At 35.4% G+C, this 17,235-nt stretch overlaps 1 protein-coding gene across 8 annotated transcripts in view; it reads right to left on the bottom strand.

The window, feature by feature from the left end:
• The window catches only part of LOC136036513 (sodium channel protein Nach-like), a 128,296-nt gene that overhangs the window by 2,143 nt on the left and 108,918 nt on the right, over positions 1-17,235 (bottom strand). For 6 of the 8 annotated variants that reach the window (XM_065718809.1, XM_065718811.1, XM_065718806.1 and 3 more), the window contains one exon: positions 3,089-3,263. The exons of the other annotated variants lie outside the window; for them this stretch is intronic. In XM_065718809.1, the coding sequence (XP_065574881.1) occupies positions 3,089-3,263 (175 nt within the window). The remainder of the gene's footprint in view (positions 1-3,088; positions 3,264-17,235) is intronic. 8 annotated transcript variants of the gene reach the window in all.

The following is a 17,235-nucleotide window of genomic DNA, read 5'->3' as shown; positions in this document are numbered from 1 at the left end:
CCTTTAGGTTAAAAATTTAGCCATTATTTACACATAGTGTTCGTTATTGGGAACTATGTACACATTTTCGGGTGGAGGGGGGTGAATTTTAGTGCTTGGTAGTTTTCCACAGGGGAATTTTCTCTGGGAGGGAAGTTTCAAGGGGATGAACTTGTCAGGAAAAATTATACACTCGGGAATTTGCCAAAATTTCTGTACAATATTTCTTAATGTCTTTACGCGTGTCTATGCTCGAATTTTACGCGTGGAGTTGCTAGGGCTAATTGTCCGGGGTAGATTTTCACCGAGATTGTATTGTCTAGAGGATATTTCCGTGGAGAGGGAGATTTATCCGTGAAGGTAGGCCAGATTTTCTGGCATTGTTTGAAAATGATCAGAAATCAAATTAAACAAAAATAAGCTTTTTTAAATGAAGGTAAGGAGCAACACTAAACTGAAAACTACTTTTCATTTTTTAATTTTTACTTTTTACTAGTACTAGTACCCAAAAATTTTTTACTCAAAACTTATTGTTCTTTTTACTAGTACTTAAAATTTTTACAAGTTTTTATTTTTTTATTTTTATTTTATACTAGTACTAGCACCCAAAAGTTTTTCACTAAAAACTTATTGTTATTTTTACTAGTACTTAAAATTTTTACTAGTTTTTTGGTTTTATTTTTTGATTTTTACTTTATACTGGTACTAGCACCCAGAAAATTTTTCACTCAAAATACATTGTTCTTTTTACTAGTACTTAAAGTTTTCGCTAGTTTTTACTTGTTATTTTTCACTCAAAACTTATTGTTCTTTTTACTAGTACTTAAAATTTACAGCGGAGAAATTTTGTTGCCTTGGTCGTACAAACAACCAAACTTTTTTTTTTTTTTTTTTTTTTTTTTTTTTTTTTTTTTTTTTTTTTTTTTTTTTACTGCAGTAGCTTTGTTATTCATAGCCGGAAAACCATCATTTTACGAACTGTATTCTTTTCAACGCGTAGTCACATTTTCTGCATTTGTCACTCTTTGACTGTTTGGAATCCTAAGAAAGTTACCATGTTGCAATATCGTAACATCTTTCGTTGATTTCTCAACGTGATTTCGGGTGATTTCTCATTACTAGTCTCCAGCACCGGCATCTTCTATCATTGGTAGCGCCAACTCAGAGTTAAAATCAAGAAAAATAACAAATTGTGTGAATGCCTTGCAAACCTATTCATTCGTACCGTTTTTATGGCACTGGGTATTTACCAAGTGACAAATAGCGATCGCAAGTTCTGTCGGTCTGTCTGTCGGTCCCAGTTTAGCTAGTTTAGGCACTTCCAGATAAGCTAGGACGACGAAATTTGGCAGGCGTATTAGGGACCAGAGCAGATTAAATTAGCAATAGTCATTTTTCGATTTGACCATCTGGGGAGGAGTGGGGGGACGGTTAATTCGGAAAAATTAAGAAAAAACGAGCTATTTTTAACTTACGAACAGGTGATCGGATCTTAATGAAATTTTACATTTAGGAGGATATCGTGTCTGAGAGCTCTTATTTTAAATCACGCCAGATCAGGGGGAGTTAGAGGGGAAACCTAAAATCTTGGAAAACACTTAGAGTGGAGGGATCGGGATGAAACTTGGTGGGAAAAATAAGCACGAGTCCTAGATACGTGATTGAAATAACCGTAACGGATCCACTCTCTTTGGGGGTGTTGAGGGTAGGGTTAATTCTGAAAAATTAGAAAAAAGCGGCATTTTTAAGTTACGAAGGAGTGATCGGATGAAATTTCATATTTAGAAGGACCTCATAACTCAGATCTCTTATTTTTATTCCCGACCAGATCAAGTGACATTGGGGGGAGTTGGGAAGGGGAATCTTAGAAAATGCTTAGAGTGGATGGATCAGGATGAAACTTGGTGGGAAGAATGAGCACAAGTCCAACATATGTGACTGACATAACAGGACCGGAGGCGCCGTTTTATGGTTGCTGATTAAGAAAAATTAGGAAAAATGAGGTATTTGTAACTTACGAACGGGTGATCAGATCTAAATGAAATTTGATATTTAGAAGGATCTTTTGATTCAGAGCTCTTATTTTAAATCCCGACTAGATCCGGTGACATTGGGGGAGCTGGAGGGGGAAACCAGAAATCTTGGAAAACGTGAAAATTGAGGTATCCTTATCTTACGGATGGGTGATCGGATCTTAATGAAACTTGATATATAGAAAGATATAATGTCTCAAATGCTCCATTTTTAATTCGAATCAGAATTGGGGACATAAGAGGTTGGAGGAGGGAGACAGAAATCTTGGAAACCAGAAATCTTGGAAAACACTTAGAGTGGAGAGATAGGGATGAGACTTGATGGGAAGAATAAGCACAAGTTCTAAATACGTGATTGACATAATTGGAATGGATCCTCTCTATTTGGAGGAGTTGGGGGATGGGGGCTCCAGTGCTTTGGCAAGTTCGGTGCTTCTGGACATGCTAGGACGATGAAAATTGGTAGGCATGTCAGGGATCTGCACAAATTAACTTGATAACAGTCTTTTCCCCGATTCGACCATCTGGGGGGCTGGAAGCAGAAGAAGAATTAAAATAAAATGAGGTATTTTTAACTTACAAATTGGTGATCGGATCTTCATGAAATTTGATATTTAGAAGGACATTGTGTCTCAGAGCTGTTATTTTAAATCCTGACCGTATCCGGTGATATTGGGGGAAGGGTTGGAGGGGGAAACGGGAAATCTTGGGAAACGCTTAGAGTGGAGAGATCGGGGTGAAACTTTGTGGTAAGAATAAGAAAAATGCTAGATACGTGATTGACATAGCTGGACTGAATCTGCTCTCTTTGGGGGAGTTGGAGGTATTAATTCAGAAAAAGTAGAAGAATTGAGGAATTTTTTAATTTAAGAACGGGTGACCGGATCTTAATAAAATTTGATATTTAGATGGACCTCATGTCTCAGAGCTCTTATTTTAAATCCCGACCAGATCTGGTGACACTGAGAGGAGTTGGAGGGGAACCTGTAAATCTTGAAAAACACTTAGAGCGGAGAGATCGGGATGAAACTTGGTGGGTAGAATAAGTAAATATATTAGATAGGTGATTAACGTACGTGATTGATATAAACATACTTGATACGCTCTCTTTGGGGGAGCCAGGGGGGTCCAGTGCTTTGGCGAATTTGGTACTTCTGGACGTGCTTGGACGATGAAAATTGGTAGGCGTTTCAGGGCCCTGCACAAATTGACTTGATAAAGTTGTTTTCCCCGATTCGACCATCTGAAGAGCTGAAGGGAGAGGATAAATTAGAAAAAATGAGGCACTTTCAACGTACGAGTGGGTGACCGGATCTTAATGAATTTTGATATTTAGAAGGACTTCGTGTCTCAGAGCTCTTTTTCTAAATCCTGACCGGTATTAAGCTTCTAATTTTCCCTTTAAGTGAATCTATTGATTCTTAGAGTTTTGCTAGAGCTCATGCCATATGAGCTCTTCGCTCTTGGCTCTTCCGAAATCGTCACAGGTACCTTATGAGTTCTTAGCTCTTATTTACATGTACCTTTACTATAATTAAACAAAAAAGGTCTTTCAGCTAAAAGTAAGCAGCAACGTTGAAACTTTAAACGAAGAAAAATTATTACGAACATGAAGGGTCTTCTCCCTTCTTGAAACCTTGCTGTTCACACTAAATTCACGCTAAAAATGGGGCTACTTCAATTGGAAATTGAAAGTTCTAGCTCTGTTTTTACAGTCAAAAGTGGACACAATGCAACAAGCAATCCCCTGCCCTCTTTTCCCAAATGCATCTGATAAGACTTTTGAGACCTTCGTTTTGTTTAAAATACATCTAAATCCTATAACAGAGACTCCGGGTTGACACAACCCCTCAGAGCCCAGGTGCAGGTGTTAAACTTCTAAGGGGGCTAATTTGATTAGAAAATAAAAATTATAGTTCAATTTTAAGAGTCAAAACTGATCGGAGGCCAACTATCCCACCCGCTCCCTTTTTCCCCAAATGGATTCAGTCAAAATTTTGAGACAGCCATTTTGTTCAAAATAGTCCATGTGTCATATAACAATGCCGCTAGGGTTGTCACAGCCCCATAAAGCCCAGGGTCAAGCGTTGTAAGTTATTCCCCTAGGGCATATATGGTTTTATGAAAGGAGAAGGTCGTATAATTTGGAGGAGGTTCATTTGATTGGAAATTGAATGTTATATGTCCCTTTTAAAAAGTCAAAAATGGTCGGTGGGAAAATAGCTCTCACTCCCTACGCCGCATTTCCCCAAATGCATCAATATAACTTTTGAGATAGCCATTCCGTTCAAAGTAGTCCAAAGATCATATAACATTGCCTTCGAGATTGACAAAATCCTCTGAGACGGAAACAAGGGTTGGAAGTTACGCCTTAGGAGCATATCAGGTTCTTATGGAAGGTGTGATCGTATCAAATTTGAAGGAAGCTTATTTGATTGAAAATTGAAAGTTCTTGTTCCTTTTTAAGAGTCAGAGGTGTTGAGAGTGCAACAAGCCCCCCTCCCTCCCACAGCCTCTTTTCCCCAAATGTATTGGATCGAAATTTTGAGATAGCGATTCTGTTCAAAATAGTCCTAATGTCAAATAACTATGGTTCCTGGTTTGAAACCCTCTCCCCAGTCCTCGGGGAAAAGTTATTAATTATACTAGTTACCCATCGTTAACATATAGCGTTTTTATGGAAGGCGTGGTCGTATAAACATTGGAGGAGGTCCATTCGACTGAAAATTGAAAATTCTTTTAACCTTTTTACTAGTCGAAATAGATCAGAGGGTAACTAGGCCCCCATTCCTCCCGCGTCTTTTCCCCCAAATGCATCCGATTAAAATTTTGAAATAGCTATTTAGTTAAAAGTAGTCTACTATTAAACTAACTACAACATAAGGGTTAAAAAATCCCTCATGGGACCTTGAACAAGGTTTTTAGCTTTTGTAAGTAGTCCATTGTTTACATTTAAGGTTTTTTTGTGGAAGGGGCGGTCGTATTAACTTTGTAGGGGGGTAATTCGATTGGAAAATGAAACTTGTAGCCATTTTTGTTAGAGTAAAAAGTGGTCAAAAGGCAGCCTGCCCCTCCCCCCCAATCTCCCTCTTCCCCAAAGTTATCTGGTCAAAATTTTGAGACAGCCATTTTGTTCCAAATAGTTGAAAGGCCAAATAACTATGCTTCTAGGGTTGAACCATCCTCCCAGGCCCCGGGGAAAGGGCTATGAGCTATGCAAGTTGCTTTGATATTTGATTTACTGATTTATGGGGCAGCATTGATTTACGGAGAAAGGGCTGTAAGTTATGCAAGCTACTTATTATTACTTTAATACTTCGTTTACTTTGATACTTTATATACTTCGAGCAGGGCCGGATATAAAGCTATCACGCTTTTAGGCCCAAGCTTTTCTGCCGCGCCGTTTTGTCCGTGAATCTCGGGAAAGTCACCGGAAACTTAGAAATAGTGGAAGCACTGAACAGAACACAACTGATGAGCCTAAAGTAATGAGAGAGAGGTGATAACGAGCTCTTATCTGTCATTCTTGGGAGACGTCTGATAATTTTTAAGTGGTCGCGGAATTTCTGTGTTGTTTTAAAATCATTTTGCTGTGAATAGTCAGCGCGGCAGAGGTGTGTATCTGGCACTTTCACGGTAGACATTAGTCCAGTTTTTTGAAAAGAAGAAATCATTCAGTGATAATTTATTGCGCCCCTGGCATTGTGCGCCTCTAGCCCCCAGCCTAGTGGTCCTATTGGTAAATCCTGGTCTCACTTTGGTACTTTGTTAAAAGTTTTTATACTCTGATGAAACTTTGATGTTGACAGAAAATTTGATTTTGAAATAGGTGATTTAAAAAAATTGAAACTTTGGCAATCAAAAACGAAAAGGAATTAATTAAAAAACCTTTTTGAAAAGAATGTTTTTCAAAGGAAAAAGGAAATATTAAACTTAAGATCAGCAGATGTAAAAATGTATAATAATTCATGCTCAAAACGACCAAAAATTGCTATCAAAGAGTAAATGAAACCCAAAACAAACACAAATTAAATAAACAATCATAGGAAATAAACATAAAACTAGTACTAACATGTATGAATAAATTAAATAAAAAAAATAGTTTTTTTTCAACTGAAAGTAAGGAGCGACATTGAAACTTAAAACGAACAGAAATTACTCCGTATATGAAAGAGGTGGTGCCCTCCTCAACGCCTCGCTCTTCACGCTAAAGTTTGACTCATAACTCTACGTTTTAAAACAATAAAAACAAACTTTATCGTAAAGAGCGAGGCGTTGCGGAGGGGACAAACCCCTTTCATATACGGAGTAATTTATGTTCGTTTTAAGTTTTAATGTCCCTCCTTGCTTTCAGTTAAAAAGCTCATTTTTTTATTTAATTTCTGAACGTTTAATTAATGCATGTTTTGATTTTGGCTCACTGCGCATTAATAATTAAAACGAAATTTGCATATTATTTTTTTGCCAAATGGCTTATTCATAGTTTTGATCGGATGATTTTGATAAAAAAGGAGTGGGGGAGGAGGCCTAGCTGCCCTCCAACTTTTGGTTACTTGAAAATGCAACTAGATTTTTTACTTTTTGTACGGACGTTTTTGTTAGTAATAAGCATACGTACCTTACGAATTAAATTACGTAACGAACCTCTATATTTGTGTATTTTTATTACGTATATGAGATGGTTTTCCCCCTCGTCAGTACCTCGCTCTTTACACTAAAGCTTGAATTTTATCCCAAATCTTTAAGAGTGACCCCTGAATCACGAAGTCCGTAAAATAAATAGTTGAAATTACTAAAAATACTTTAGCGTAAAGAGCAACCCTTATCTACGTAATATTTTATATTCGTTATAAGTTTTGATGCTACTCATTACTTCGAGGTGATTTTTTTTTATTTATTTTCTCATTGTTTTTTTTTTAATTTAAATAATGCTAAGAAATCCTGCTTCATGGAAATTCTTTTCCCTCATGGTAAATTCCTACATGGAAAGATCCTCCGACGTAACCCCCTCCCCGACTCACTCCCACACTAACGCGAAAAAGTCCCCCTGAAAACGTCTGTACACTTTATAATAACCATTACTATATGTAAACAATGGTCAAACTTTGCAACTTGCAGCCACTCCCCCCTTGAGACTGTGGGGGATTAAGTTGTCCCCAAAGACACAGTTATTAGGTTTTCGACTAAGTTGAACAGCATGGCCATCTCAAAATTTTGATCCAGTGACTTTGGGGGAAAATGTGCGCGGGAGGGGCCATAGGTGCCGTCCAATTTTTCGGGTCACTTAAATAGGGTACCAGAACTTTTAATTTCCGTTAGAATGAGCCCTCTTGTAACATTCTAGGATCACTGAGTCGATACGATCACCCCTTGGATAAAAAAAAACAACAACAACAAATAATCACACATCCGTGAGCTGTCTTCTGGCAAAAACTACAAAATTCCACATTTTTGTAGATAGGACCTTGAAACTTCTACAGCAGGGTTCTCTGATACGCTGAATCTGATGGTGTGATTTTTGTTAAGATTCTACAACTTTTAGGGGGTGAGACCCCCTATTCTCTAAAATAATGTAAATTTTCTCAGGCTCGTAACTTTTGATGGGTAAGACTATACTTGATGAAACTTATCAAACAGTTCGTGGTAACGAACTGTAGTAAGGAGCGACCCGGCTCAATAGAAACCAAAACTCTAAAAAATGGAACTTTCATACCAATAGCTATATCAAAAGAATCGAATTTTAATGCTGATTTTAAATATATAAGTTTCATCAAGTTTAGTCTTGCGCATCAAAAGTTACGAGCCTGAGAAAATTTGCGTTATTTTAGAAAACAGGGGGAAACACCCCCTAAAAGTCATAGAATCTTAACAAAAATGACACCATCAGATTCAGCGTATCAGAGAACCCTGCTGTAGAAGTTTCAAGCTCCTATCTACAAAAATGTGGAATTTTGTATTTTTTTGCCAGATGGCAGATCACGGATGCGTGTTTATTTGTTTTGTTTTTGTTTTTTTTCCAGGGGTGATCGTATCGGCCCAGTTGTCCTAGAATGTTGCGAGAGGGCTCATTCTAACGGAAATGAAAAGTTCTAGTGCCCTTTTTAAGTGATCAAAAAAATTAGAGGGCACCTAGGCCCCCTCCCACGCTAATTATTTTCCCAAAGTCAACGGATCAAAATTCTGAGATAGCCATTTTATTCAGCGTAGTCGAAAAACCTTATAACTATGTCTTTGGAGACGATTTACTCCTCCACAGTCCCCGTGGGAGGGGCTACAAATTACAAACTTTGACCAGTGCTTACATATAGTAATGGTTATTGGGAAGTGTACAGGCGTTTTCAGGAAGATTTTTTGGTTGGGGGAGGGGTTGAGAAGAGGGGGATATACTGGGGGAACTTCCATCGAGGAATTTGTCATGGGGGAAGAAAATTTCCATGAAGGGAGCGCAGGATTTACTAGCATTATTTAAAAAAAAAACAATGAAAAAATAAATATGAAAAAGTTTTTTTCAGCTGGAAGTAAGGAACAGCATTAAAACTTAAAACTAACAAAAATTATTACCCATATGAGGGGCTCACCTCCTCCTAATACCTCGCTCTTTACGCTAAAGTATTTTTAGTAATGTCAACTATTTATTCTACGGCTTTTGTGATTCAGGGGTCATTCTTAACGAATTGGGACAACATTTAAGATTTAATGTAAAGAGAGAGGTACTGACGAGGGGGGAACCCTCTCATATGTGTAATAAAAACATGAGAATGAAAAATTTCTTTACGTAAGCTAATTTATAAGTTACGTATATCTTTACTAATAAAAAGATTCGTAAAAAATAAAAAGTTCTAGTTGCCTTTTTAATTAACCAAAAAATTGGAGGGCAACTAGGCTTCCTCCTCCGCTCTTTTTTTCTCAAAATCATTCGATCAAAATTATGAGAAAGCCATTTAGCCAAAAAAAATAAATAAATATGCAAATTTTGTTTTAATTATTCCTCTGCGGAGAGCCAAAATCAAAACATGCATTGATTCAAAAACGTTCAGAAATTAAATAAAAAAAACAAGTTTTTTCAACTGAAAGTAAGGAGCGACATTAAAACTTAAAACGCACAGAAATTACTTCGTATATGAAAGGGGCTGCTTCCTCATCAACGCCCCGCTCTTTACGCTAAAGTTTTTTTTGCTGTTTTAAAAAGAAGAGTTGAGAGAAAGAGTCAAACTTTAGCGTAAAGAGCGGGGCGTTGATGAGGAAGCAGCCCCTTTCATATACGAAGTAATTTCTGTGCGTTTTAAGTTTTAATGTCGCTCCTTACTTTCAGTTGAAAAAACTTGTTTTCTTTTATTTAATATGTCTAAAATCAGCCTAAAAATAGGATTCTTTTGATGTAACTACTGGTATTAAAATTCCGTTTTTTAGAGTTTAGGTTACTATTGAGCCGGGTCGCTCCTTACTACAGTTCGTTACCACAAACTGTTTGTTAAATCTTAAACCGGAAAAAAATTAAGTTTAATGCACAAATCAAGCTTAAAACAAACAAATATCACGACAAACAAGAGTTTGGATACTGTCCCCTCCCCTAACGGTAAAGGTATAGAAACTATTACTTCATTGGCGCTTTACTGAAAACTGTACGTGTCTTGGACAGTCTTGGAAAGAACTAATAAAATATATCGCTGAAATTTTATTTGCATCAAGCTTAAAATTCTATTTAGGTTTCAATCGTTTTAAGATTTGTTTATTCATTTGTATTATTACCTGTTGTGTTTTTTTGCTATTAATGTTTATTTAATTTCTGTTCGTTTTGGGTTTTATTTGTTTTTTGATAGTAATTTCTGGTCGTTTTGAGTATGCATTATTACAGATTTTTGTTTCTGCTGATTTTAAAATCATTATGTCTTTACTTTTCTTTGAAAAAGTTGTTTTTCAGAATGATTTTAATTAATTTTTATAAAAGAAAATGGAAGCTGTCCTGACAGATATGATTCCGATTTTAAATTTGCGAGGTTATTTGGCATTCCCGTCTGACACTGACTATTGAAGAAAAAAAAGTAAACCAATATAATATTCATCTCTATTTACACTTCTGATAATTGATTTGACGTCTTGTGAAGGCAATAATTGATAAAATAATGATAGTTGGTAGCACGTTCGATTCTTTTGGAATTTTTACGTTTTTAAAGAGCAAAAAGAAAAAAGAAATATTTATTATATAATTCACTAAAATCCTTCAAAATATCGGCGAATAATCATGATAAGCTAGCAATTAAAACTTAATTTTAAACCTTGGCCTAATTAAATAAATAATTATCCTGTCCTGTTTGTGGATAATCACGCAAATAGCGTTATTTTAATCATGCTATCGAGAAATATACAAGTTATGAATAAAATTTAAGTATCATAGTCATCAAGGCAGTTGCCACTTAGTGAGGGATTCAACTCCTCCACATTTAAAATCTAGGGAAAACAGTATTTAATTCAAATGACATTATCAAAAAAGCGTAAAGTCAGTTGCTTCTCAAGGGCAAGTCTGACTTAAATTTATTGTTCTTTTTTTTCCAATTTTTTTTAATCAGTCTTTTTGCTATACTCTGCATGAATGAGAATTCTGATTTTCCAAGACTAATAATTATCCAAGACCAATGAAATTAAAACTGAAACATGAAAAGTAATTTATTCTGACACTGATTTATTACTTTAGTAATAAATTTATTTATTACTTTAATTTATAACTTTAGCACTAATTAATTTATTACTTTAGCATTATAAATACAGAAATACTGCACAAAACTCGTTTAATTCATCAAAATATTTATTAAGTAAATGTATTTAGTAAAATAATGCCTAAAAATGAATAACGATTAGGTGGATTCCCTCCAAGTATATTTGGAAGCAGCATAACAAGTCAATTGTTTTGATATAGCTATTGATATAAAAATTCCTTTTTTAGAGTTACAGTTACCATCGAACCATGTCGTTCCTTACGTACAATATGTTACCACAAACTGTTTGATCCGAGGGTCACCTATTTTCAAAAATCATGAACACCATATTACGTGTCCCATTTGCTGCGGAAGTTTGCAACGCGTTGTGTGAGGAGGGTGCACTGTGGTAAGTCAGGATGACTTATCAAAAATAATAACTCATTTAATGGGTTGTGAAGATATTAAAACGTAAAACAAGCTGTAAATAAATTACATAACAAGTTAATTCAGGTATTCTTAATAAAAGGTAGTTAATTTTCATGGGATACAGGACATAAAAAAAAAAAAAAAAAAAAAAAAAAAAAAAAAAAAAAAAAAAAAAAACCTATGAAACCACTATGGCTTTCTTAATTAAATAAAAAAAAAACAAGTTTTTCAACTTGAAGTAAGGAGTAACATTAAAAATTGGCTGAAGTTTTTATTACTTTAAAAAGCTTTTTATTCTAACAAACGGTCCTTATGTTTCAGGACTCATTTTAAAGAGTTCTGACAAAGAGTCAAACATTGTTAATATATTTATTTACTTACAATTAGACTTAATTGCAACCTTAAATTTAAACTAAATAATTAAATAAATAAATAAAAGAAAATTGTCTCTAAAGACCTTACTAAAACCAACTAAAATTCCCAACGTATTTGTCCACAAAAATAATTAAATCATGTAATATAATTTCTACCTATTTTTGGGATAGAATAAATTGCTATGACACAGTGCAAGTTTGGTTATCTTTAAGTATAATACCAGTTGCTCACACAGTGGGCAATGCCAATGGGAGGTCAGGAGGCTTGGCCATATCCTCAGAAAAATTTGAAAAACAATCTATTTTCCGCTTTTCACCATACAAAATATGCACAAAAGCACTTTCTTTCAAAATGCGTTATATCTATTTTTCTTATTTGCTTATTATATTTTTATATTTCTTATTATATTTTTCTCCAAAAACTGGAACTTTCGATATAATTCATTTTACGGCATCTTGGACGTCTCAGAAAATTTTTGGATTTTTGGATATGTAGAATTCTAAAAAAAAATGTAAAAAAAAAATTCAAAGCGTATTTTTCAGTTCTTTCCCTCGCCTATTGACTTTGATATGCCATATATCACCTTTAGAGTTCAACAAGCAGTAGAACAACCTGCGCAAGATCTTAGAAATAATTTATTATGCACTTCTCTATTATGCAAATCATCCTTTTGAAATCTTTTACCCCCATAAAAATACACCAGACTCTTCCTTAAATGCTATCCTTAACACATATCTGTGTCAAGAAAACATCATTTGTCTTAGCCCTTATATGTCTCATCTGGGGATCTGTAAATACATGCCCTTTAGTTTTAGGCGTCATTATGTATTCACAAGCAGCCTAAACTTGTAAAACAACATGATTTGTATATTAGATGAAATAAACTTTGGCGCGACGCGAAAAACCGTTTAGCGAAAAGGGAGCGAGAGGCTAAGAATTAGACAGTCTATGCTCCCAAATTCCATCCTATTATCGGCATAGAAGATTGATTTCTAGCTCTTTAGATTACGCATGGCTTTGGCTGTATTTTAGGAAATTACTGCTCAATTCTCAGGCCAATTGTGCAAAATTTTGATCTTTTTTGAAAAATTTTGTGATCAAAATTTTGATCACAATTCGACGGGTGCCAGGGTTTCCTCAGACGAAAATGAAGTTCTTTTATACTGATCGTAAATTCACCCCAGGCTGATCTAGCACAAGATATTCATATCTCGTTTATTTTCTGGCCTTAAAAATTTAAAGTTCAAACTGGTTGTGAAGTATAAACTTACACGAGAATTGCAAAGAGATTGTACTCACACCTTGAAGTCAGAAGAAAGGCCTCGGTTATGACAGCCAGGATGGTCCCAGGGAGGGACAAGGGAGCATTGGCTCCGCTTTGTAAAGCAAAGAAACATTTCAAAAGTATCATGAGAGAGGAATAAGAAACACTCCCACCTCCGTCCAAGGGAAAGCAAGACCTACCCCCTGCTCCTCTTGTAAATTACTATAACTGGCTTCTTGCACAACAAACCAGATACCAGAACATGCTATGCAATACTCCGGGAGGAACATAATTTACATAAATTAGGGGGAACCTAATTTGCATATTCACATCAAGCCCTAGCATGTCCCGTTTTTTTTATATGAAAGGCCTTGAAAATACAAAATTATTACCAGCATTCAATATACTTTTGAATTTTTTTTAGATATGTTTACTGGGTGAATGGGGCACTGATTTTCTATCATAGTTTTCTGTTATTGTGAAATATTCATAAACTCTGTTTTAGTTACTGAACATTTTTTGCAATAATTAAAATTTTTAGTTTAAAAGACAATTCTGACCTTATCATAGACAGCGCAATAGTGCTGCCTATCCCCTAGAGTTTTGGGGTAAGGGCTGTAATTTGTATCTCAGGGGCATATAAGGTTTTTATGGAAGGGGTAGTCGTGTGAACTTTAGAAGAGGTTTATTTTTAGGGGAAAACATGGTGGAGAGCAGCTAGCCCCCTCCCTGAAATATTTTTTCCGACAAAGCATACAATTGAAATTGTAAGATAAACATTTTGTAACTACTAGCACAAAAATTATATAGCAATATGTTTTAGGGTGAATACACAACCTCCAAAGCCCAATAGCAAGGATTTTACGTTACCCCCGGGGCATTTAAGGTTTTTGTGGGACGGGAAGTTGTATAAAAATTGGATCGGATTGGGTTTATTTGACTGATTCTTGGAAGTTTTCTGAAAGGTCTGTTAATTATGTCTTTGGGAATGTCAACCATCCAAGAGTCCTCAAGACAAACGCTGCAAGTTAGGCAATTCGTTCAGTGTTCACACCTAGTATATGGTATTGAGAAAGGTAAGCGTTTTCGAACCTTACTTTCCAAAAAGAAGAAGGGTACTCAGATAAGACTTTAAGAGAATATTGAGGGGAGTGTTGATTTAAATCAAAACATGTTATGTGCAATACGGATTGTCAAGTGCATGCAACAAAGGAATAACTGAGTAATTTAATTTGGGAAGTGCAAGAAATAATAATGGAGATGATCAAAAAGCCAATATTTGCATGCTACTAATACTGCTACAACTACCACCACTACTTCTACCACACTACTCGATTTACTGTATCAATTTGCACATGCATATGGTCAAAATAGTGTATGAACTTTCAGAGAATACTTAAAGGGGAAGATGTTCTCACAAATAGGTAATATGTGCACAGTACTGCTAATACTACTGCCACTACTACATATGCCACTACTATTACTTATATTGCAACTGCTTGTAGGGCTAAGAGCACTGAGACAAAAATTTCAAGAAGTATATGAACATACAGATTATCAAAAGGACATATCGGCAATGTCATAGCAATGGCTATTTGTATAAGTTGAAACTTCCAGGACTGGATGAGAGGGATGCTCATCAAACAGTTCGTGGTAACGAACTGAAGTAAGGAGCGACCCGGCGCAATAGTAACCAAAACTCTAAAAAATGGAATTTTGATACCAATACCTACATCAAAAGAATCGCATTTTAATGCTGATTTTGAATATATAAATTTCATCAAGTTTAGTTTTACCCATCAAAAGTAACGAGCCTGAGAAAATTTGCGTTATTTTAGAAAATAGGGGAAAACGCACCCTAGAAGTCATAGAATCTTGACGAATCACACCACACCATCACACCATCAGAGGCTGCTTCCTCATCAACGCCCCGCTCTTTACGCTAAAGTTTTTTACTGTTTTAAAAAGAAGAATTGAGAGAAAGAGTCAAACTTTAGCGTAAAGAGCGGGGCGTTGATGAGGAAGCAGCCTCTTTCATATACGAAGTAATTTCTGGTCGTTTTAAGTTTTAATGTCGCTCCTTACTTTCAGTTAAAAAGACTTGTTTTTTTTATTTAATCTGACCAAAAGGCAATAGTTTAATACTACTGCAGATAGTAATGCTTTCGGTATTTAGTACTATTGCTAGTAATATTTCACTGCCAAAAACAAACTAAGTTGCGATCAAGAAATTGCTCCTTTACTTGCACTAGTCGTGTAAGCTGATTACCTATTTACTCACTAGAGAAATAGGAGGAGTAATTGAACTTCCGGGTAATCTTCAAACAAATTTCCCTATCATTTTTTTTTGTTTCAATTAATGCTTCAATAAATTGACTAAATACTTCGGAGCAACGACACATAAGTCTCATTAAATACTCCAAAGCTTGAGACATCGTGTTTTCATTATATAATTAGTCCTTCTCTGACTGAAGATTCTCTTCTGCACCGACAATCTTTGAAATTCATCATTTAAAATTAACCATTTTTCCAAAGTAATAAGATTTCGTAAAATTTTCTGTCTGTTCGCTTTATTCATGTTTTCACTATTGAGTATCACACTCCTCGGTTTAAACTAACCATCATATCAAAAAGAAGAGAAATCTATACTTCAGATACCCGTCAAAAGGTGATTGACTATTGGTCCCCAGCAGAGAAAGAGAGAGAGAGAGGGAGATGGAGGGAAAGAGAGAGAGAGAAAGAGAGGAGCGGCAACCTCCTAAAATATGTAACAAAAAAAATATTTTCGATTTATAAACATTTTTATTTCAAATTACATTTGTTAATTAAATTTATTGTTAATTATATTTGTTAATACATTTGTTACATTTGTTAATTTGTGACATTTGTTAATTTGTTGATGATATTTGTGACATTCGTCGATGATATGAATATGTAAATTAGGCGCTGCCACACGGTCAATAGGTGATCTGACTGGTTGGGAGGGCATGACCGGATCTGGGTGCTAGGGCATCATGGAAACATAGAAATTAAGTTCTCGCGGGAGTATGTAAATTATGTCCTCATGGGACTATGCAAATTATGTACTTATAGGACTATGAAAATTATGTCTGATGGGCTCAGAATGTCATTACTACTAAATTGAAAGATACTTTTCTAATGGCCTTCGAGACACTTAGAACGCAAATCTAAAGCTATATCTAAAAATAATACTTGTAAATAAATGGGTGGATATTCATATTTTCTGGAAATTGGGTGGTTTTAACGAGGTCTGTTCCAGAAATAGCTAACTCTTGTTTTGTATAATAACACCATTTTGTGCCGTGACAACGTAAGGGCAGTAGATTAAATTTTCAGAAAATAATCAGTTCTAATGTAGAATTTTATTTTGTTTGGAAACTAGAAAAAGAGCCTTCCGGGAAACGGGCATAAATAAGGAAAGGGGCCAAAGGAAACATATACTCCTGCACTAAAAATAATTACACTAAAAAATTGCTCCTGGGCTAGGAATTGAACCCAAGATCCTTCAATGATTAGCCTTGACTACAAAAAGGCAAACAGTATATTTATTGTAATCAGCTTTTTGCTATAGCTATTACCTTTTCATGCAAACCAAATAGCTAAGAATAATAATTATATAAGGGATATATTTTATATGTTAAAGAGATAAATGTATAGTCTAGCGTTCTAGGTTTATATATCCATTTCTCAGCAGAATAAAACACATCGTATGTTCAATTATTATTTCTAAGGTACTTGGAACGTATACTCCCTTCTGAGCATCCGAAACTAAATGAGTGATTGTACAATGGAGAAAGGTTTGCTTCGTGTACAATACCCAGTGTATAAAACCACACGAATACTTCTAGACCAGTGTCAGGCTTGGAGTTTATGACACTTGCATATTATACAAAGCAAGATTTCAAAATTGATAAGTGGGGTGTTTAAAAGGCACATGTGATCCCTTATAACTTATCATCTGGGTAACACTCTGGTTCATGGGCTCCCCCATGAACCTCATGAAAAACTTCCCCATGAAAAAACTTTCCCATGAAGTTTTTCCCCATGAAAAACTAAAATATTTGATTCCCAAATCAATGTTTATTACAAGTATAATGATCACTAAAGTGATTATTATACCCCCCCCCCTTAACACTGCCATCTGGGTAGTAGTATATGTCATTTTAATTTAGCAGGAAATACTGGAAAATGCTATTGTTTAAAAGTGATTTAGAAACATAGATGAGTGTGGAAGGAAACATAAAACTATGAAAACCTCCTGGTTTTCACATCCAAAAGAAACCTCCCGGTTGTTAAAAAGTAAAACTTTCATTATTGTAGTGTTTTCTTACTGTTTTGTAATTATCTAAGCGTTATATTTTGCTTTCCCCACGGGGGGGGGGGGGTGCAGCATTATGGACTAACCCGCTTGTTTATGCTTATGTTGTGCCTAACATTGCTT

This window comes from Artemia franciscana, chromosome 15, assembly GCF_032884065.1.
Source record: "Artemia franciscana chromosome 15, ASM3288406v1, whole genome shotgun sequence".
Taxonomy (NCBI): domain Eukaryota; kingdom Metazoa; phylum Arthropoda; class Branchiopoda; order Anostraca; family Artemiidae; genus Artemia; species Artemia franciscana.
The sequence above is the reverse complement of the archived record's forward strand: the minus strand, read 5'-3'. Positions and strand labels throughout refer to the sequence as shown.